This window comes from Phaenicophaeus curvirostris, chromosome 9 (genome assembly GCF_032191515.1).
Source record: "Phaenicophaeus curvirostris isolate KB17595 chromosome 9, BPBGC_Pcur_1.0, whole genome shotgun sequence".
Taxonomy (NCBI): domain Eukaryota; kingdom Metazoa; phylum Chordata; class Aves; order Cuculiformes; family Cuculidae; genus Phaenicophaeus; species Phaenicophaeus curvirostris.
The window spans coordinates 20504781-20526329 of NC_091400.1; the positions used below are offsets into that span (position 1 = coordinate 20504781).

The 21549-nt window shown below is 41.1% G+C and overlaps 1 protein-coding gene across 2 annotated transcripts in view; it reads left to right on the forward strand.

Moving 5' to 3' along the window:
- Window positions 1-21549, forward strand: part of ADK (adenosine kinase) — a 244012-nt gene that overhangs the window by 155904 nt on the left and 66559 nt on the right. For both annotated transcript variants that reach the window (XM_069863580.1, XM_069863581.1), the window contains exon 7: window positions 18917-19087. In XM_069863580.1, the coding sequence (XP_069719681.1) occupies window positions 18917-19087 (171 nt within the window). The remainder of the gene's footprint in view (window positions 1-18916; window positions 19088-21549) is intronic.

The following is a 21549-nucleotide window of genomic DNA, read 5'->3' on the forward strand; positions in this document are numbered from 1 at the left end:
TGTTTGGTGCCCTGTGAAACTTGGTGTCATAGGCAGCATATGTTTATCTCGAGTTTTTGTCTTGGTTTTAAAACAGGGAGCGCCAACTCGTTTAAGAACATGAATTTGGTTCGGACCCATTTAAATGATGGAATCCAAGTTTGTTAACTATGCTAAAGAAAAGTGATGTTTTAACTCGATGTTTTGAGGCAATGGCCATGCTGTGTAGATGGGCCTTGTATCTGTTGTGTTGGATGGGACTAGAGTAACACGTTCGCTGCTCCTGTCTGCTGGTGAACAAGTGAAAGAGGTACCAATCAACTAATCTGCATTTATATAAAACTTCCATGCAGAATCCTACAGTGTTGTCCAGGGGCCTGTCTTGCCTAGAGCTAAATTGATATTTGGTTGTATATACACTAACAAGAGTTTATTCCTTTTAATAAGCAATTGGTATCAAGAGGAGACATTCTGCCTTGGTCACATCTGTGCCATTTTTATTTCCCCCCAGAAGAACACCAGGAGTTCTGGTCATTGGCTTCAGTGTAACCCCTTACCTACCTGTGGCTGGAGCGCAGTTTCTTCTTTCCCCGGGATGTACCAATAGAAGATTTTAACGGATAGCTTCTGCTGTTCTGCTTGTCAAAGAACCCTGGGTTCTGAGTTCGGTTCAGAGGTCCCAGTTGCCATGACTAACTGAGGGAATAGAAGAATAACATGAACAATTGGGTTATTTGGCTGAATCCTGAATTTAAACACAGAAATAGCAACAACCTGAGTTACCCAGTCTGTGGGAGCTGGCAAGAAGTGCTGTGACAGCAAAGGGCTTCTATTCCTCACCTCTGACTGTAGAATAACAGTGACCTGGTTCCCTCTGAGGATTACGTGTTGTTCAGTTTATATATTGATCAGTGAGTTTAAATGCTGTTGAGGCTTTCAGACCAGGTGTTATTTGAGGAGCCCATTTCTCTGGTGCTTTGTGAGCCGTAGGAGTGCTAGGACATTGCTGAGTGTCTGACAGGACTTGCTTCTGGCCTTGTCACCCACTTTTTGTTTGATGCAGAGAAGTGAAAGAGAGGAAGGATGGAAAAATGCATGTATGTGTTTTGAAATTGTGTATAATACCTTCCAAATCTCCTTGCCATTTTTTTTTCCCCTGAATGCCACCATAGAAACTGCAGCTCATTCATGAGGAGATTGAAGTAGCTTTTCTGAAAATTGTGTGCTGGAATTAGTTTTTATTTGCAGGTTTGGGTTTTTTTGTTTTGTTTTTTAAGCAGTCCCTGCTAAATTTGCCAGAATCTACTGATTCTTCATCAAATTATATTACCTGTCAAAGTTGGGAGTTCTTAAGGGGTTCACTACCTGGTTTTTGTTAGGGGTGTGACCTGACATCTCTGGTGACTTCTCATCCCCTAGATGACATAACTGACCCATCATCTAGAGAATCAAGAAGAACGAAGGTGCTCACTGGCTCAACCTGGCACTATGGGATAGTTTAGGACAGGACGTGTGCAGGAACTTTGTGCAGCTGGATCTACAGGATGAAATTAAATTGACAGGAAATACTTAACCAGGCTGGAATTTAACCACATTCAAAGTGGAGTTTGATGTGGAGGCTCGCACCTTTAATTATTTGACATTTTTTCAAAGGAACGCTTATGAGCATTTGTGGTTGCAATCTTCATTCTCTTGCGTTGACACTGTCATTCAGTCATTGATTGAACCAGATTTTATATCTCTGTGAGAACACCAGGATCCTAATTGTCTCTGTTGTACATACCTCTTCTGTGCAGTAGTGAGTTTGAAAGGAGATGCATATATGATTTTCCAGGATCAAACTATCAATCCATAATGATTTTTGGGTTTTTTCCTTTGCTGTTTAACAAAAGAATTAGGACATTACCCTCTCCATTTCTTCTGTTGTTTTACTACAGTTGCAGAGTGTGGGCAGGACTGACTTTCAGTATTATGTGAGTGTTCGTGAAGGAAAAACACAACCAATCGTCCCCCTCCTTTCTGTTTGTGGAGAGTTCTCTATAAGCTGTCCCACAAAGCTAGCCTTTTCTTTTCCATCCTGTTATTGTAGTGCCTCAGAGCCTTAATAGCAGATCTGAGCCCTGCTGGGTGCTGCTCAAAGCAATATTTCCTGTTTCTGAGCATGCAGAAGGTAAAGCGCATAGGAAAAAGAATATAGCAGTGATGTTGGTCAGAGTATCCCAGAATCTCCAGCGGTAAAAGGTTTCTAGTGGCCCTGAAAGAGAAGAGGCTTATGGGAAACGCTTCACCTGCTGGTGGGACGTAGTGGGATGAAGGCAGATAGCTAATTGTTTCAAAAGTGAAGTAGCAAGTGGTGAATGCTCACGGGTAATCTGCTTTAAGATGTACGTGAAAGCCTGGAAGAGGAGCCAAGTGCCAAATACTTGATGCAGTCAAGTAGGAGAGGAATGGAAAGTGATCTGATTAGATATGGAGTGGAAATGATTTCTTTTTCAAGGTCATTTGGAATAAGATGATATCTGCTCAGTTTACGCTGGGAAAACAGTGCAATAGCCAAAAAGATAAGAGACGGGACCATGGAAAGAGCCAAGATCCATTATCAGCGGATGATGTAATAACTGTTATTTTTATCATGTTTTTCTCGTCTAACTCTAATCCTCATGAATTATAGCATAAATTATAGGATGTTCTAATTGAAAATTAGCTATCTTTGTCATGAGTTATTTTCCCTTGTCTTGCCTTCAATGCCCATCCTTTCCTTTCCTTGTTAAAGCAGTTGGTGAATCGTTAGTTTACTAGATCGCGCATGATGTCATTGGTACAGCGAGGCACATGTATCAACACCATTTGTAAATGGAAGCAGCTGGTTTCCTCTGCACGTAAGAGAATGCACAAACACACAACCAAGCTCTTCAGCTCCTCTGTGTGCTTTGGATACGGTTCCTGTCCTGAAAACCCAAGCTGTGATTTCAATTAGTGCAGATGTGCACCCAGCCACCTTACTGGCTGTGGGAGAAATTCTTTTGTTTCAACACTCGAACTGCTAGATCTGGTTAATGCTACAGAGTGAAAAAAATAACATCACACCTACGGTATTAGTCCTGTACTCTAGTATCTGAAAAAGCCTTGGCAGGGAGAAAAAATGTTATCATCTCCTAGGGAAAAGCTGAATTCATCCACAGGAACTGCAGGATTACTTGGACGTTTTACTGGTCCCCTGTAACACCAGCAAGTCCCATAAATGCCTAATGGAAAAACAGCAGAAAATGAGATCTGCAGCAGGCCTTTGGAGATCAAATTTATGTTCCTGAACACTTTTTTCAGGTCAGGTTTAAAGGTCAAAAGAAAGTGGATAGATTAAATTTGCTGATTTTGCTGACTGTAAAGGCCCTGTTTGGAGGTTTCTGTTTCTGCGGAAAGCCCTGGTCTGTGCTGGGAGAGCTCTGTGCGAGAACTGAGCATGTAGAACCTTGACTGGGTGTTTCTCATGTGAGAGAGACACTCCTAACAATACTGAGTTATCCCCCTCGAGCAGCAGCTGATTTAGATCCAGGGTATGTTATCATCTTGAAGTAATGAATTCTCCCTATTAATAGTATTCAGTGTATAGTCAGTTCATATGCAGGCTCAGACTCATCTATCAGGGGGACAGCTGTGACACTGCAGGGACACAAACAGTTACTCCAGTTTGCTTTCTCACTTGAGTTAGAATTTTTCTCCCTGTTTCTCACAGTGTTTTTCCTTCCTTTATCTCCAAGCAGACAAGCATCTCCCGGTGAGCATCACTGGCTTTTACACCCTGTGTTCCCTTCAGTGTGAGTAGAATAAACTGTAGTATCCTCAGCTGTGTAGAAAGAAGGTGGAATACAAAAGCTTACCCCAAAGGACACTCTAGATCCTTGGTCTCTGCAAACATCAGGAACATTGTGGATGGCTGGGAGTGACTGAATGGAATGATGCCAAAAATGTCATTTTTAGAAACAAAACACCCTCTTGTCTACAGGATAGTGATACTGCACAACAACAAGTTGAGTTAGGAGCTTCGTTTCTGCGTGTGGAGCAGTGCAGAACAGACAGCATGTTTGTTTGTGCTTTTATTTATATGGAGTTATTTCACCAGGCTTTAACGTCCAAGTCATTCAGTGTGAGTTCATTCAATTTCAGCTCCGTGTTGAGTCTTAGCACTTCCCAATTAAAAACATTTTGGCCCAACCTCCTCAGTGTGTCCCCTTGGGAAAATCCTAACTGTTCAGCACCTGCAGTGATTCTCTCCCTGTGTGTAGGTATTTGTACATCATTACACCTAAACTCATAGCAAGTATCCCCTTTAAAGGGCTTTTCAAAACTGCTTTGAATTGCCACCTTTTTTTAACTCTCTAGTGGATACTTTTCTGCTGTGTGATGAGTTTTAGGGTGTGAGGTGTTCAGACTAATTAAATATTTCATTAATATCAGATTCGGCATAGACCATAGACAACTATGTTGGCTTTCAGCTGTGTTTCCTACATACTCTTGAACAGATATGTCTTTGGAATGGAGGGATGAGGGATCATCTGTAAGTACCAATATCTCCATCATGTGTAGGACATTATTAGCTACTCATTTAGGAAAAGCTTTACTTTTGATATATACCATAAACACCAAAGAATGTTACTCTTGCAGCTCGGTTCTTTAGCAAAGCTTCTGCTGGGGTTTGAAGAACTGTTGGTGATGAGATCTTGGTGTCTTGCCTGGGGAGTTTTTGGTGTTTGAACTCCGCTGCTAGTTAGATGAAAATTATAATTCCAGCCAAAGTAGACATAATAATTCCAATTTCAGCGCTAACTGAAATGTGAACCCAAACATCCAGGTATTTGGGGTGAAATAAAGCTGTCTTTTACAGTCACACACACAGCAGATTGTCTGACCAGATATGGACCTTGCTGAACTAAATGAAATGAAACTTAGGGTTTGGTTTTCAGCTGAGTAACAACTTATCACAAACCATGCACAAATGCAGGGTAAATTTGAAAATTCTCCTTTCAGAATGAGGCTGATGGGACAAATTTCCATAAAATTGGATACATCTGCAGTGGTGTCATATATCAACCAAGAGGCAGACAAAAGAAATAGGAATTTATTGGAGAAATCCATCTGACTTCTCTTGTGGGCAGAATGACATCTGGCATTTATGAGGGTGTGCCATTTCCCAGATCTTCACAGCGTGTTGGCAGACTTTTTTAACAGGCTTGGATGTTCGTTTGGGAAAGCACGGTCTCTGAATAGATACATAATTCACTGCAGTAAAACCAAGGTACGGATCTTCTCAGGACAGGCTCTTATGCCATGAGAAGAATATCCGAAGACGAATACAGCTTTGTAATAGGCAGACAGAACAGCAGATAAAGTCTTGCTGTACCAAAATGCCAGACATTCAGAAGATGGTTTATAGAAGTTTAATTTTTCAAACAGCTCCTTGTCACTTGTATCCTCTTCTCGGAACACAGAATGATTGTGATGGTAATTGTGGAAAATTGCTAGTCATCATTAAATATCTAAATTCTGAAATGGATCTCTAAGTCTTGAAGCTGTTCAATATTTTCCAAGGACTGTTATTCGCAGTGAGTATCTTGAAGTTCTTTTGGGCTGAGATTAGAGTGAACAGGAGCATGGCACGGTGCATGAGACATAAGGAATCATCATTGCAGAGTGCAGACGCCAGGATAGCAGCCTCATAGGAAGGCTTTGGTGCTTCCTGCTCATACGAATGCGGTTTCTGAGGAGCAGGTAGGGTCACCAGACACCTCAGATTAGTTTTTACACACACGCCATAGCACTGCTGTGCTGCAGCCTGTTCTCTGGAATCTGCTTTTTCAGCAGCCTGAACCGTCCCATGGTGTTATCCAGGGGTTGCGGGTGCACATTAGTTATGAGACCTCAGTACTGTTGGATTCACAAAGTTCATCTATGGCTTCACAGGTCTGAGGCTCTTGTTTAAAGAAAAGTCATGTAATTGTGTTCCTTCCCCAGCTCTGTGTGCTGAGCATGATGTCACGTGGTGTGGGATATCCCTGTGGTCAGTTGGGCGCAACTGTCCCAGCCATGTCCCCTCCCAAACCCTTGTGCCCTCAGCTGACATGCTGGTGGGGTGGGTGAAGAGCAGAAACAGCCTTGGCTTCGTGTGGGCACCTCTCAGCAGTGTCTGAAGTGTCCTTGTGTCATCGGCACTGTTTCCAGCACAAACCCAAACATGGCCCTGTGAAGAAAATTAACTCTGTCCTAGCTAAAACCAGCACAAGGTGAGTCAGTTTTAAGCTAGGAAGGTGTGAATGAAGTGTACTTGTAACTGGGTCTGGTTCACAGTGGAAGATGTTGGTTAGGTGCTGGAAGCTGAAACTCTTGACCCTCTTTGTTGGATGTTAAGTACCTGAAGTACTCATTGGGTCAAGTTAGAGCTAAATCATGGTGTTGAGAGTTGTCATATTGGAGCAGGTTTGTCTGTTTTGGTGCCCAGAAGGGAAACTTCCCATCAAACTGTGTGTCAGGAAAGCCAGTTTCTCCACTCAAGTTCAGCAAACTATACAAAAGCAGGACCTGTTTCACTGCTGGCACAGTGCTGTCATTTGTACAAACTGATGGAAAGCCTATGCCGGCAAGGAATTTGTTCTCTTCACATTCCAGTTCTGTGCCCTGGGGATTGATTTAAAGAAATATCTTCTTTTTATGTCTTGGCACTTCCTAGCATCCATGGAGAGTAGGTGTCTGGGGAGGTGCGTCAGGGATCCAGCATAGCTTCACAGGAGACACTATCCTACCATAAACAGTTTTTGAACAAGCATTATTTGCAACTTTGATGACAATCTGTCCGTGTCCATTTCCAGTCGGGTGCAGTGGTGCTGGTGGTGCTCAGAGCTAGGGCAGGGTTGGTGCAAGAGGAGCTGAATGTGCCTGTGCGGTGCTTCCATCGGAGTGTCAGGTCAGAGTAAACACCTTTCCAGTCTTCCGGCTGGCCATTTGGGAACAGGAACAATAAACAAGCCATCCATTTGTTTGGGGATCATGTTCAGGTTATGACGAGGACAGGTAATATTTTATAAACGAGTTATTTCCAGTTATACACTTCTTGCATTGAGTTTCATGGAATGAGATTTCCCTATCACAGAAACGTAGAGCTTGAAAGGAAAAGGAGTGAATGGCAGTTTGTGCTTCAAATTAGTACATCTGAAGTGAACAAAGGCATCCATTGTGTTGCTTTTGTGTCACTGTTGTTAGATATTAATTTGATAAGGATGGAGCACGTTAAAATGAGGACTAGAAAGAAATGTTGAACCTTTTTTTTCCTGACTGCTTTATCCTACATTGTAATGTTTATTGTTGAGATTAAGTGCTCTCTATTCACGCAGTAACAAGTTTCAGTGTGGAACAAAAGTAAGCAGCACTCAAAAATTCATTTTAACAAAAAGTATGAACAGAAAGATATGAAAACTATTGATTATGTTGTCTGTGGTGACATACAAACAAAGTGATAACTGTGCCCACCCGTGAGGGGTGAAGAATGGCAGTGTCAGATTGTGCAAAGATTCACATGAAAGTCTGACATCTTTGGTGAAAATTTATAATTACATTTGATGCTTTGGTAAAGATTGCAGTGAGGGGGGGATCTCGTCAAGTCTATTTTTTGTTGTTCATGTCATTACCAAATGCTTAACCCTTTGATTAACAACAGTTATTACTGTGGATAAATGTGACTGCTGGAGAATAGAACGTGTTGTCCTGTAGTGTGTACACATCTGTTTCTGAAGGTAGCTTTTTCAGCTTTATTTTGCTTTGCAGATGATGTTCTATGTAGCATCATGCAGATACAGCTCTCCAGAGAAGGTTTTGCAAACTTAGCCAATGTGTGTCTCTGCTGCTCTTCCTGAGGGAAATTAGAGCTCTGAGTGTCAGAAAGTAGAAGAAATGTAAACTATTTATCCATGGTGTCTGAACTCTGGATGGAGGAACCATCATTGCAGTCATTTCCCATTATTTGTAGGGCTGTTTGACACCACCCGGCTGGTCCTGAGTAGCCTGGACCAAAGAAGTTGGTGAGGGGCTGTTGCAGGGACAAAAGCACAGAGAAAACTCTTCATTTCCATAGCTCGCTGTTTTGAAGAGAAAGCAAGCTCCAATAAATACAGACTCATCAGGCCTTCCTGTAAGTGAAGGCATGTCATCAATACAGATACCTTAACATATATCAAAAAAGAGACAGAGACATCCCCTAGTAACCTTAAAGAGTACGTGCTGCATTTTACTTCAACTGGACCAATAATTTTCCTTCCTTAAAATGAGATTCTTTATTATACAGTTCCAGAATACTCTGATTTGGCTGTTTGAAAAGTAGAAATTACTTTCCTTTAGCCTAAGGAATGGATCTAAACTTTCAGACTCGAGGAGGTGATTTTGAGAGACCCCAACTTCCTTTTCTTACAGAAGCACTAAACAGAAGCTGAAATGCTGATTTAAAAAGGAGTGCTTTTTCATTTGTCTTTATTTCTGTGTGCCCAATATGTCAAAGTTATTCACTGATATTCTAATCTAGAAAATCATGGCTATAGTGTATAAATTAGCACACAAGTTAACACTGTTAAATACATTATGATAGCTTCAGTATCTATTTTTCTTGTTCTCTCTGTTTTCAAAGACACAAATTGGAATCAAGTAAAGGGCAATAAAAGCAGGGAACGTTTTTTCATAATTAATATTCTCATAGCAAGGATCTTTCCTTTCCAAATGGCTGTCTGTAGGGTTGGAGGCGTTATTAAATTCTCAATGACTTAATAATTTTGGATTCCGGGAAGCTCTGTGTGAATTTGCAGGGCCACAGGAGGACCTTAACATCTAAGGTGTTATTCTGCTCCTAATGCGTTGACACGATTCATTTGCGAGGTGTAGACATTTTGTGGTGTTAATTAAAGAGTAAAATAGCTCATTTTTACATGATTTGTTAGAGGTATGTGCAGTGTCTGTGATGCTCTGCTCCCTTAGTAGCTGGCTGAACACTGGAGTCTGTGCACTGTCCATTTTTCTCGAATACACATGGATCGGGTGTATCATAGACTCTTAGAGCAATTCAGGTTGGAATGGACCACCAGAGGTTTGTTAGAGCAAATACGAAGGATACACAGTTGCTTTATGCTCAGTCATTTTGAATATTTCTAAAGATGTTCGATACCTATTGTGCAAAATCTTTTTCTGTGTGATATTTCTTCAAACGTTATAAAAGCTCATGTGAGTTTCAAAGCAAGTTTGTTTGAAATGTGTAATTTCAAATACACTTTTAAAGAACATAAACTCACATAAATCTCTCTCCTTTTCATCTGTACATGTCAACATTTCGATAAAAGCAAATTTAAAAACTAATTTGGACACTAACAAATAGGAGAGACATTGGTTCATGGAACAAGGCTGGTCTTCCAAAACCAGAATTGGACTGATTTCTTTGAATGTAGCTTTCTTTCCACAGGGTAACAGTTTTGGAGGCTTAAATGGGTCCAAAGAATTCACTAATCATAAGTTACCCGTAATTTTCTTATTTTTTGTTTCTATTATGCTTTGTTGTTGCTACTTTGCAAATTGATTTGGAGCTGTAAATTCTCACTGACATTTGTTTGTCACATATTAAGGAGAAAATACTGTCCGTGTGTTTCCGCTGTTGTGGTAAGCAGGTATAAAACACACTAGTCCTACAAACAGTATCCTGTAATCCTACCTTCAAAAATCGCATCCCGATGTAGATATGTAACTCTTAGGTTAGCCCGGGTCCTGACCTTTGTTTCTGTGTTCAGAAACAAAGTCATGCTGCGGACTTTATGCAACAAGAATTAAAAAGGGCAAGCAATAACATTAATGTTTTTTTAAAATAATTAATTTTAATGTGTGGAAGTGTGAGCAATAGATGTTATATTGTAAACCCTGTTGTGGTAATTAATCCAGATTATTTGGACCTAATTGCACGTTCATGGTAAATGTTATATTTGCTGTGAAAGGAGATTTTTGGAATTGGGGTTCTGGAGTGGCTTGTGAGAAGAGCGATATTTAAAAGGAAATGTTAACGCTCTTACTTTTAAACTTGGTAAGCCAGAAATTGAGAGAAATACATCCTTTATGATTGTGCTGATTGCTTTTTTAGTTCTGCTGAGCATTTCATTCTACTATGCACTTAAGTTTATGCAATCATGGCACTTATACATTAAATTAAATACATCATAAGCATATGCAGGACGTGTAAAATCAGCTGGCGAATGCCATGGAGGGTGGGAGAGGATATTTACTTTATTAGCCATTCACACCTTAGTTTGCAAACAGCAGAAGTCCTATTATTCCATAAAACTTGTCATTACTTTAATGCAGAGAATAAGTCACGCTGCAAACGGTGTATGTTTCTGGCTGTGTATTAGGGAGTCCTGTTGAATTCCCAACTCCAGTTTAGAGCTGCTCTGGATTTTCACTGCATAGAAATCATGGAGTTTGGATCCTTGGGTTTGTGGGGTTTTTTTATTCTCAGCAAAATTAGCACTTGTAAATACACTTGATGCTTCCGAGGTTCAATACAGAGCTCTGCTTTGTGCCCGGTGAGCCTGCTCTCCCTAAACAGATGCCGTTAAGGGATGAGTTAGTGTCAGAACAGTGCAATAAGTTGCACAAACCTCTTCTGTTGCTTCCTGACGATTTCTCTTCTCATACCTGCGATGCCTCTGTAGCACTGTAGTCTTTCTGATGATAGGATCTTTATTAGTGAAATAATGTGCTCTTTCTTTGGGGCTCTTGAAATATGTTCTAACGATGATGGTAATGACTTTGATTAATATTTAACCCCCGTGCTGCTATGTTCTTATAATTCACAAGATCTCAAAGGTAGTTGAGGGGAGGGAAGAAAGGTTTCTGCTGAAGTGTTTCTGTATGAGAGCGCTTAGGGAAACCGTACTTGTGTTTTAGTATACTTGATACCTGTGTTCTTACCTGACTTTAAGTGAAACCTCATACAGCCTTGCCACGTTGATGACAGGGAAATCTGTGAGGTATAGGAGTTACACTGGAGTAGACTTACGTTTCATGGCATTGTACTCATTTCTGTATTTGTATATGTCACACTCCTCTCCATCACCTGGGATTGAGGACGCAGAGGGCACAGGTAGAGCAGTATCTGCTGCTATAAAGCAAGAGGATGAGGAGGGATTTTTCCCTTTTTTCGTGAGCAAGGAAACAAAATCCATAAATACAACAGCGCAAGTCCAAATGAGTTTTGCCCTCCACTCCTAAAGTCACACTATTTGTGTGTGTAGTCATGTAACTAAAAAGTCTTGCATGAACACAGCAGCAGAATTTTTATGGTTTCCAGGCCATGGAATATTAAAACAAAAATTCTTAAGTGAGCACTACTGATGTGCAAGCGTTGAACAGTTCTCCACAAGACTTTGTGCGACTAGATTAAGTAATCTGCCTTTTCATAAGCTCTTCTGACACCCGTCCCGTGGTGATTACCCACAAACACACCACTGGTCGGGCATGGTATCGGTCCTTGAGTGATTTGTCTGTGTTTATAAACCAGAACATTGTGCTGATATACCCACATTTAATTGAAAAGGTGCTCATATTTGTTCTTTTCTTGTTCAAGCTGTTTGAATAAGCAAGGAATGGGCTTCTTTTAACTGTTTGCTTACAGAGCTCTCAACCTGGGGATTAACTGTCAGGAGAATTAGGAATCATCTATTTCTGGTTACATCGATTCTCTCAATCTACTGGTACACTGCAAATGTTATGTACACATCAAACTTCAATGGATTTAACATATGTTTGATGTTTACATAATTAATGAGATGCCAAATTATATTACTGTAACTAGCCCTACACGAAAAGGCAAACGCTGCACAACCATTAAGGGACTACATTAACCATACCTCATTCTGGACTTGCTGCAGTGCTTATTGGCCAGGGCAGAGAGCCTGGGGTTGGCCTCAAACTAGTGGAAATTAAGATTGAAAATCTATTATCTCATTGTTCCAAAGATCATAAATAATATAATTACCAATTTTTAGAGTTCTGGTGATTGTTTCATTAAACAGTAATTGGTTTGTCTGAGCCACTTTTTGGTCTAAACACAACATTATCCTCACTAATAGATGGGTTAGGCAAGGCTGATTCTGATAAAGAGTTACTTTAAAAGGAGGAAAGGTGAAAGAAACAGTTTCTTTCTTTAATCAACAATATTTAACAAGTATTTCAAGATGCATGGCCTTTACAGAAAGGCTTACATTGGTTTTCAATGAAGAAAAGGTGCAACAAAGTGGCTGGGGGATAGGAGAATGGAAGAAAAGTGGCTTGCTCTTTATCATAGCTTGTTTGATTTGCAGCTTATGTTTTATTGATGGTAATACCCTGCACTTTATAATACCTTTCAACACCGAATTTCAGTCATTTCAGTAATGTTAAGTAATTAAACCTCCCACTGGTTCTGCCAGTGGAGGTGGATTTATCATTATAACTATTTTGCAAGTGGGTAAACAGAGGCAAGAAAGGTTGAATTACTCAATCAGAGTAATGAAACCTATAGGCTCCTGTCTCCCTGATGGTGTTTAATGCTTCCTCAAAAGTTTTGTTATAGATTCAGTGTAAATGAAAGCAGACACCTCACTCCTTGAGCTTGATGAACTCATGTCAGACTTTAGAGAGAATATAGAGATTTAGAGAGGATATAGAGATTGTTTGCTTCCTCACAGAGGGACAGACTGGGAGCTGTGTCAAACCATCATCTTAAGGTCTTAATTCATCTCGCTAAAATGAGCTGAACTGGCTTGGCAGCTTCCAGAGCAATAGGGGAGTTTTTTATTTGGGCTGACACTTCCCAACACCAAAACGAGCGGTATGACTGCTCTCTCGCACACATGTAGGTGTCTCCACATCACTGTTAAGAGTTCTCATCCTCGCACCCAGAGGGTACACGTTACGTAAGTGAAGGCACACAATGATTTTGTCCTAAATTTCGCTTAGGGGACCTTGCTGGGGAGTGCTGGATTTATTTGACTTGAAAAAGATTCCCAAATTGTTTAAAACTACAAATAAATGGCTAATATATGCACACAATAATTGTTTTCTTTAACGTATGCTGTGACATACTGGAGGTTTTCTGCTACCGTTATAATCTGACAGATACGAATATGGCAGCAATTGGAGTTTGCCTCAGCAGCAAAGAGACTGTTCAAGTTTTAACGTGATCCTCTCCCCCTGACACGCTGGCAGCACCACAGAGGGAAACGTCGTGGGCAATATAAGCACATTTACTGACAGTTAGGGTTTTTCCTACGTTACTGAGAACTGTTTGAAAGTTGGCTTTTATCAAAACCAGAAACACTGGCCACTCAGAATGATAAAACAATAGTTTACAGCTTAGTCATTTTCCAGCTATAAAGCAATACTTTCATAAAAATAAACAATGCGTACAGGAACAAGCTCAAACAATTACTCAGAGAGATCGCTGCATTCCTGCTGTCCTTGCTCTCTGATCTAAACCAACTGTCTCCAGTAGGAACTGGACAAAAAGCAGGCTTTGTTTCATTAAGGAACTACTTGCCAATCACTGCAAGATAAAATATAGTTCCAAACCGCGATCGTTACTCTGTATGTACTGTGCAAGTTCTAAATGAGCCATTGCATGACAGACAAAGTACAGAGATTAACTAACGTTCCTGTATTTTGCTAATTTACACACTGAACACTTCCCAGGTGGTTAGTTATGCAGAGCTTTCATCCTTCCTAGAGCAAGTGAAAAAGGACTGACAACACAGGTACCTTCATTATTAGAGGTCATGGTGTTTATTGGAGTTGTAGGGTTTTGTTCGTTACTTCTGGAGTTTTTTTCCACATCACAAGTATTATGCTGTCCTATCATCTGATGCTGTTCTGTCTTATTTCAGTAAGGAGAATAATCTAACAAAGAATTTCAAGGAGGAACAGGTCACAAGTGCGAATGCTCAAAGCTTAGAGGAAGAGGGACAGGGTCAGTCAGTCTGCTAGCTTGAGTGTTGCATGTTCTGAGTGTTGTGCTCAGATATTTCGGTGTTAAAGATGCTCATGTGCATGTAAGCGCTAAGACAACTGGAGAGCTTTTGCTTGGATTTCCCAAGAAGATTCCTTCTGGTTCCTGTTCTGGAAGAAGGTGATTTTGTTGCCTCGTTTCACGGCGGGTGGGACAGGAACTGCATCTGATCTGTACTCCAGGTAGCACAGAGGCTGGAAGGTGTAAGTCTTGAGTCTCCTCTGGCTATAAGAGCACCTGGAAGCCTTGTGGGAGTTGTTCTGCCTGTAGTGGTTCCTCCTCCATCCCAAGAATGGCCATGTCTCACATGGCCTGATGTTTCTGCTAGACTGATGGCAGAGCAGAGCTGGGAGAAGTCTCCTCTGCCCACATTTGTGGCTGGAAGTTCTCTTTGTGTGCAGAACATAGGGAACTTCACCAGGTCCACGAGCTCTGACTTGGTTGTGTCTGTTGTTGAACAAAGCAAATTCTTTTGGCACCTCAGCACTGTCACTCTTTTACTGGAGCTGCCAGCATACTTGGAGTCAGATGATTTCTGTAGGGCTTTGCTGCATCACAGTATTTATCAGGGCTGTCACAATGTAACTGTCAGACTTTCTGTGTGCCGGAAAGATTCCACCCTTTGGATGGATGAGGGTGTGATGTAGTCATAATTGCATTGTTACGTAAATACTTGCTATAAAATAGTTTGGGCTTAAATTATGTGTTCCGTTCATGTTGGCAGAGTGTAACTTGTCTTAAGTGGCAGCAGGCTGTTGTAGATGTGTTCCTGAAAGTTAATATTTTGATTCACACTTGCAATTTATTGATTTTACATTGTTACCAAATAGAGTTCCAAGATCAACTCCGAACACCATGGTTCAAAATCCTGTCACTCACGTGAGAAGTTTTTCACGTACCCCACTCTGCAAACAGGAGTGACAAGGAAAGGGGAAAAGCTAAAGAGATGAGAGGGCAAACGCACTGGAGTGGGCACTAGAGTTGAAAACAATCCTCATTTTTATTATCTCTGCATGGTCTTATGCAAACATTGCTTCTGCACTATTAAACAATAGGGAATCCAAAACCACGAAGCTGTTTGTTTTCATCTTGGCCTGGGTTTGTCTAAATGTATACTGGGACAGATTGCAGTTTGGGCTTTGAGGAAGTACTCACCGGCTGAAAAAAAACCCCAATATTCTTGAACTTCGTTGTGCAAACATTATACATATGCAGTTCAGAAGTGATGGCAAGCCTTCTCCGTTTGGACAGAACACCTTACACAGAGTTACTTTCACCAGAGCTGGAGTTGTTCTGGCTTCAGGAGGTCCTTTAACGCTCTCTGACTCTGTGCTGCTGACACTTCTGACACCCTTCCCCTGCTGCCTCCCATCTGCTGTAGCTGGTGCTGTGTGAGCTTAGGGTAGGTCAGCAGAAACCTTCTGGGTCTGTGTGTGATACAAATGACAGTGATGACTGGCAAATAAAAGCTACATGTGTATAAACCCACCAAATCCTTACAGTAATGCTAGTGTCTATAAAAAAGATTAACATGTGGAAGGCTATCCTGTATTTGTAGCACCCTGGCACACTTCAAAAGGTGCATCAAAGAATCCCTGGATACTGTAAAACTGAGATTAATATGGTATTCTCACTTGACTTTGTCTACTACTGTCCCAAGCATCTTAATATTGAATTGTAAAAGCTCTTAAGTCACAAACTGATCTCCCATAGCCTCGTGTCTGCATTACACAAATGTGGTTTTCTTATTTATTCCCTTTCTGTTTCTCTTTCTCCCACATAGTGTTTTCCTCCAAAAATACCATCCTTTCCACCAAAGGATGGTATTTAAACAGAAGCACTGCTTACAGTGCATAAGAAAAGTATTGCGTCTTGCGCGTGTCTCCATACAGACATGCATATGAATAATTCTGGCTATCACCCTATTTTCCTGGTGCAGGTGTTAGTTCAGCCCTGCTCACTGGCTTGTGGTGCAGTGGTTCCTTCCTCCTGGCACAGAGAAGAGGTTCAGTACACTCGGAGCAGCAGCAAACAGTGGCACGTGCTGAAGCAGAAGCAGCTGGTGTAGTCAGTCTCAGTCAGCACACGCCAAAGGAGTGCCTGGTGCTGCTAGAGTGTCTGGGAGCCCTTAATGGTTCATAGGCTGGCTCAGTACAGTACTGCTGCCTCTCCATTTCTTTGCACTGTCCAGTTACGAGATGTCCTTGTACAAACAGCATTCTTCCACAAAGATAGACGTGTATACAATAATTTCGTTTCATACATAGTGCAGGTTTCCCCAGCTGTTCTGTTTCTGTATATTAACTAAGTGTCTTATCCTTTGATCACAGGTATTTTCCTCAGAGTTGTTTAAGGTGCCTTTGGGGTTTGAGGGTAAAAAGCTGCCCCAAACTCTCAGCAGCAGACTGAGGTCTGTAGTTGGGTACAGAATATGTTCTGAGGGACTCTTAACTTTCTTGTTAGTGGGAATAGAATTTCTCACTAGTGAGATATGAAGCCTTTTAAACCAGTGATACCAAAGGTATAGCTGATTGAGGCAGTCCTTTGTACATATCTGTCTGGACCAAAGGCGATGGTGGCTGCAGGAGCCTGTGGGCGGGGGTTCTAGGGAAGCCACGAAGGGACTTCAGTGCGAATCCCAGTGAGGTATAAGAAAACCTATTTGGTTTAGTGGAGCTCATTGCCATACAAAATTGCAGCACGCTGCTGTAGCGTGGCCAGTGGCTCTTCAAATTGTGATTGAGACTTAGGAAGCCGGGTTCCTGTAGCTCTGTGGGCCAGAGCTGTCATTGGAGTTCCACTAAAATTCAGTGACAAACTCAATTGAAATATTGAAGAAGGGGAGTCCAGTTAGATTTCATTGAACTCAAACCTGTTCAGTTCAGATATACATTTTCTTCCTACTGTGGTAATTCCGTGGTGTGAATTGCACTGCAAGGATTTTTTTTTTTTGTATGGCTGCAGCTTTTTTTTGCACAGAAATCTTACACTTGGCAAAGTTTTAACCGGAGTTCTCATCCACACAACTCTTAATTTCTAGAGGTTTTAATGTCAAATAGTTATTTAAATCAAAATATAAAAACCTCTTGGAAGAATGCAATTAAATGGCAGCAGTGAGTTTTAGGGAACCCAGAAGACAGAGCTGAAGCCTTGGAGAGTTCTTGGCCTTTACTTCACACTCCTATCGGCAGTCAGTGCTTTTATGCTGCCTTTCCAAGGAAAAGGGAGTTGGACGCAGGCCCGAGTCAGATCTCCTGGGGATAGTGCTCTGTACCTCAAATTACAATCAGATGTATTTCAGTTCAGATGAAGTTTTCAGCCTAGAATTGGTAAGAAGCCTAATTATTTGACCAGGTTACTCTTTGCATAGACCACTGTATAGCGCTCCATGATTTATCCCCAGCTGGCAGTGCGTTAGCCTTGTAAGGGTTTTATTTTGTGTTTGGAACAGGTTTTAAAAAATCCTACTCTATTCATTAAATGAAAAACTAAGAGATGGCAGAGATTGCTATGGAGACGAGATGTTATATAAACTGTTGGGTTTAATTCTTCACAATGTAAAAATAGCAAAGCAGCCTGGATATTTACAGGCCTCCAGTCGTTCAAGGTACTGAGGAGCTCCACGAGATGCAAAGCATTCCTGGCGCCCTTTGGACTTGCATTGTCATGCAGTGAAGGCTGCCTGGAGATTTAAGTCATTCGTGTGTTTGTTCGACTGGAGAGCATGGAGTAGAGAGCAAGAAAGAGAAAGGCTTTCTAAGGAGTCTTTGATCTGTAGACTCTTCATTATGTTATTTTTCCAGTGAGTGGAATGCCCCAATGATCATTAGCTAAGCGTGCAGGGGAAAAATACAGATATTCTGTGATAGGAAGACATAATAATAAGGCTGAGCACACAAATAAGGCTGTTTCACTGCTGCCTCTTTCAAAGTGTCACGTGGTAGAGGTACAGATAGGGCTAAGATGGTATCATGTTTATCAGCCCCCTCAGAGCTGTTTGTTCCTGGGCCTTAGACGTTATTACTGGCCTTAAATTCAAGCCTTGTTGCTGTTGTTTGAAAATTGCGGGGTTTTGCTGAGTTTTGAGAACAGTCAGGAAAATTTGATTCTAAAAATGCAACATACAAAATTTGTTTAATTACTGTAATGTCTCAGCCTTTGTCTAATTAGTAGATTAATGAAACTATAGGGGATTTTCTCCTAACTCGTGGAACACATGCAGGTGAGGTGACCATCTGCAACGCTCAGTTCAAAGTGGCAGCCTGGAACTGCTCTTCATATTGAAACTAGCATTGCCAAGCAGTCCTTTCTGGCTGAGTTCTGTTTATTTTGTTTCACAGATGATACTTACTTGACCTCGTATTACTTTTGAGAGGGCAGGGATTAAAATGAATGTGTGGAAATGTGAAAACCCTTACGTTTTTCCTGCAGTAACAACTACTACAGCGACAGCATACTCTACATGTTTATTACAAGCAAGGTACTAATTTTTCAGGCAACAGGTTTCATTACTCTTCTGGCTGTGTATAGAGCCATCATACTGGACTTGGGAATTAAGCAGCATGATGTGATTGACTCCATTACTAAAAGGGGCATTGAGAATTATATCACCTCCTAAAATATGAACATTAATCTTGGCTGCCATGGGAAAGTGTGCTGCATAGAACACAAGGTAGGGAGTTGTGTTTAGTTTTAGGGGGCTGTGAGTCTAGGTGTAAGTAGATTCTTTGTCACCTCTAGAAAACCTGAATGAAGGGCAGTATTTGCCAGATTTTATCTATGCACATGTGTGACAGAGATGGGCTGGGGGAGACCTTTTTCTGCACTTCATGCAGTTCCTAGTATGAAGTAAGTAACCTACGTTGATCTGTTTGAATGCAGGGGTTCTTCCTGACGGTGTCACCAGAAGCAGTATTAAAAGTGGCTACTCAGGCTTCTGCCAACAACAAGATCTTCAGCTTGAATCTCTCTGCACCATTTATTAGCCAGTTCTACAAAGAGCCTATGATGAAAGTCATGCCTTACGTCGACATCCTTTTTGGAAACGAGACGGTGAGTCTTTCAGGAGGCATTGAAGTGTTTGTATTGTTTGCACCTTTTGTGTCTTGGAGCCTGCTGCCTTATTGTCTGTTATTTATAAGGAGAGACCAACCATGTGAAGTGTCACTGGAAATTAAATCCACAGCCAGAGGACTGTGCTGTTTCAGTAGATGCCAAAGATGTCTCTTGACCTGTTAGAGGTTTACACTTGCTCATCCTAGTGTAGAGACACATGAACAAGGCACTCTAGATTAAGGCAGAAGTATCCAACACATTGGCTGCTTCATTATAACGCCCCATGTGCATGATGTACTCGCCCAGAAGGTAGCTCTCTGCTGGAAGGAAACACGCGAAAGGCCACTGCTGAACTGCTGAGGTTCTGCAACCTGTTTCCATACCCATCCTGCTGCTATTCATAGCAATTTCTTTGGTGAAGACGACTCTTTGGGGTGAAGAGGGATGAGAAAACTAAGCAATGGTTAATTGCCTTAGAAGGTTCTTGTGATTTTACAGTAGAGGGACTGGCAGCCCTTCTAAGGAAGGCTTATCCTGGATATGCAACAACTGGCAATCAGATGGCATGGAATTCTGCCTGGAAGGCCGTGGTGACAGACCAAATGAATTCAGATTTCACTCATTGTGCTGCCATCACCTTTTGATTTTTTCCCAGCTTCAGAAAGTACTCCTAAATATTTATTGGTTTGCTCAGGAGAAGATTTTTTAAAAGTCTTGGAAAATGTGACATGCCTAAAGGAAGTGTGGGGTTGTCTCTCTAGGTAACTACAGCAGTACAGGAAAATTATGGAAGCACCTCATCCCGTCAGTGATTATCCCTGGTTGTGACACCGGAAGCTGCACCAGCACGAGTCAGTTTTCACACTGTTGTCCATGTTAGGGGTAGCATTGTTACAGATACTGGGCTTCTTAAAAAAGAGTACTTTTTAAAATAAAGAAATTGCAATGTTTTTGGATGCAGTAAGATAAAGAAAACCTTTTTAACTACAGGTAAACATACAGAATTATTTTCTAGATGTTTTGCTGCTGTTGCAAACGGTCACTTTTATTCTGTCTTTCACAACACAATTCTCACAGAGATGCTGCTAAATATTTTGATTTAATAGCAGTATAGTTTCAACAAAAACATCTTGTCAGATGTCACAAATTAAGTAATACCAAGTCTGGTTGATGTCTGAGTGGAAGAGCATCATGGAAACTTCTGGAATTAAACCTTACTGTTCCTTTATATCCATGTTGCCCTGCTGACCTGTAAAGATAATTCAGATCACATTAGGTGCTGTTTTTCAGAAGATAAAATGTAGTATCTTACTTTTTGTATGTTTGCACCCTTTATAAGCAGTAATCCACTGCACTGGTGACATTCCAACTGTAGAAATGATATTCAAATGACTAATTTTCTCTGCCATTTCCATTCGCTATGGTATCATTCACCTGCTGTCAGAAACTGTTGTATAGTTGAAAAACTCCATGCACCTTCTGGGTATTTCTGAAGCATTATGTTTGTCTTTCAGGGTAAAAGATACTGTTTAAACTTAAGTGATCATGCTTAAACTTGGCAGTAGGATGTGTGTATATACTTAGAGTATCAGCCTGTTCTGCACTGTTACTTGCACTGATCTGCTGGTCACTTTTCGGTCTCTGCTTTCTGCTATGTAAGCTGGCTATTGCTGCTTTTGAATTGTTGAAATGCTCTTTGCAGTGGTTTGTTCTTGTGTCATTCTGTGGGACTTGAAGCCATGCTCTTGGCATGATGCACTTTTGGTTTTCAGTAGCTGCTCTCTTGCAAGTATCAGCATTCCTGCTCTCTCCCATGGTTTGTGGTAAAGAGTGGCTGCAAAACCCAGGAGCAGCTCATCCAGATGTGTTCTCCCTTCTAGTAGCTTCCTCCTTTGGTTTTTTTTCTCCTATATCCCTTTCACCTGCGAGTGCGTTCAGAGTTGGTTTGTGTTTCTGTGTGCTCTGATGGGCAGTGCACCCCTTCGGCTTACCAGTACCAGATCTGTGCACATTTTACTGTGATTACCTTTTGCTTTTTTGCTGCATTTTCCATAAGTTTTGCTAGTTTAAATATTGAAAGCGTGTAAGTTAACCTATAAGCGAGGCACTCTTAAGTGGTGTGGTCGTTACTGTATTATTACACACAATACTATTAGGCACAATATTTATTCCTCCCTGCATTTATCTTCCCTCCACATTATAGACCAATACAATTTTATTGTTAAGCACTAAGCTGTTTATTTTTTGAGTAATACAAAAACATCCAAGAGCAGCAAAATTCCAAATTGCTGCCATTCCTAAACTAAAAACAATTGGCAGAGTGATTTTAAATTACATATTCTACTTAAGAATTTACATCTGAATGGAGATTGGTTTTTTTCAAGGTTCAGCCAGATGGTGATTAAAATGGGCAAGTTCTAAACCTCTTGGAATAAATGTGCTGGTTCGGAATGTAAATG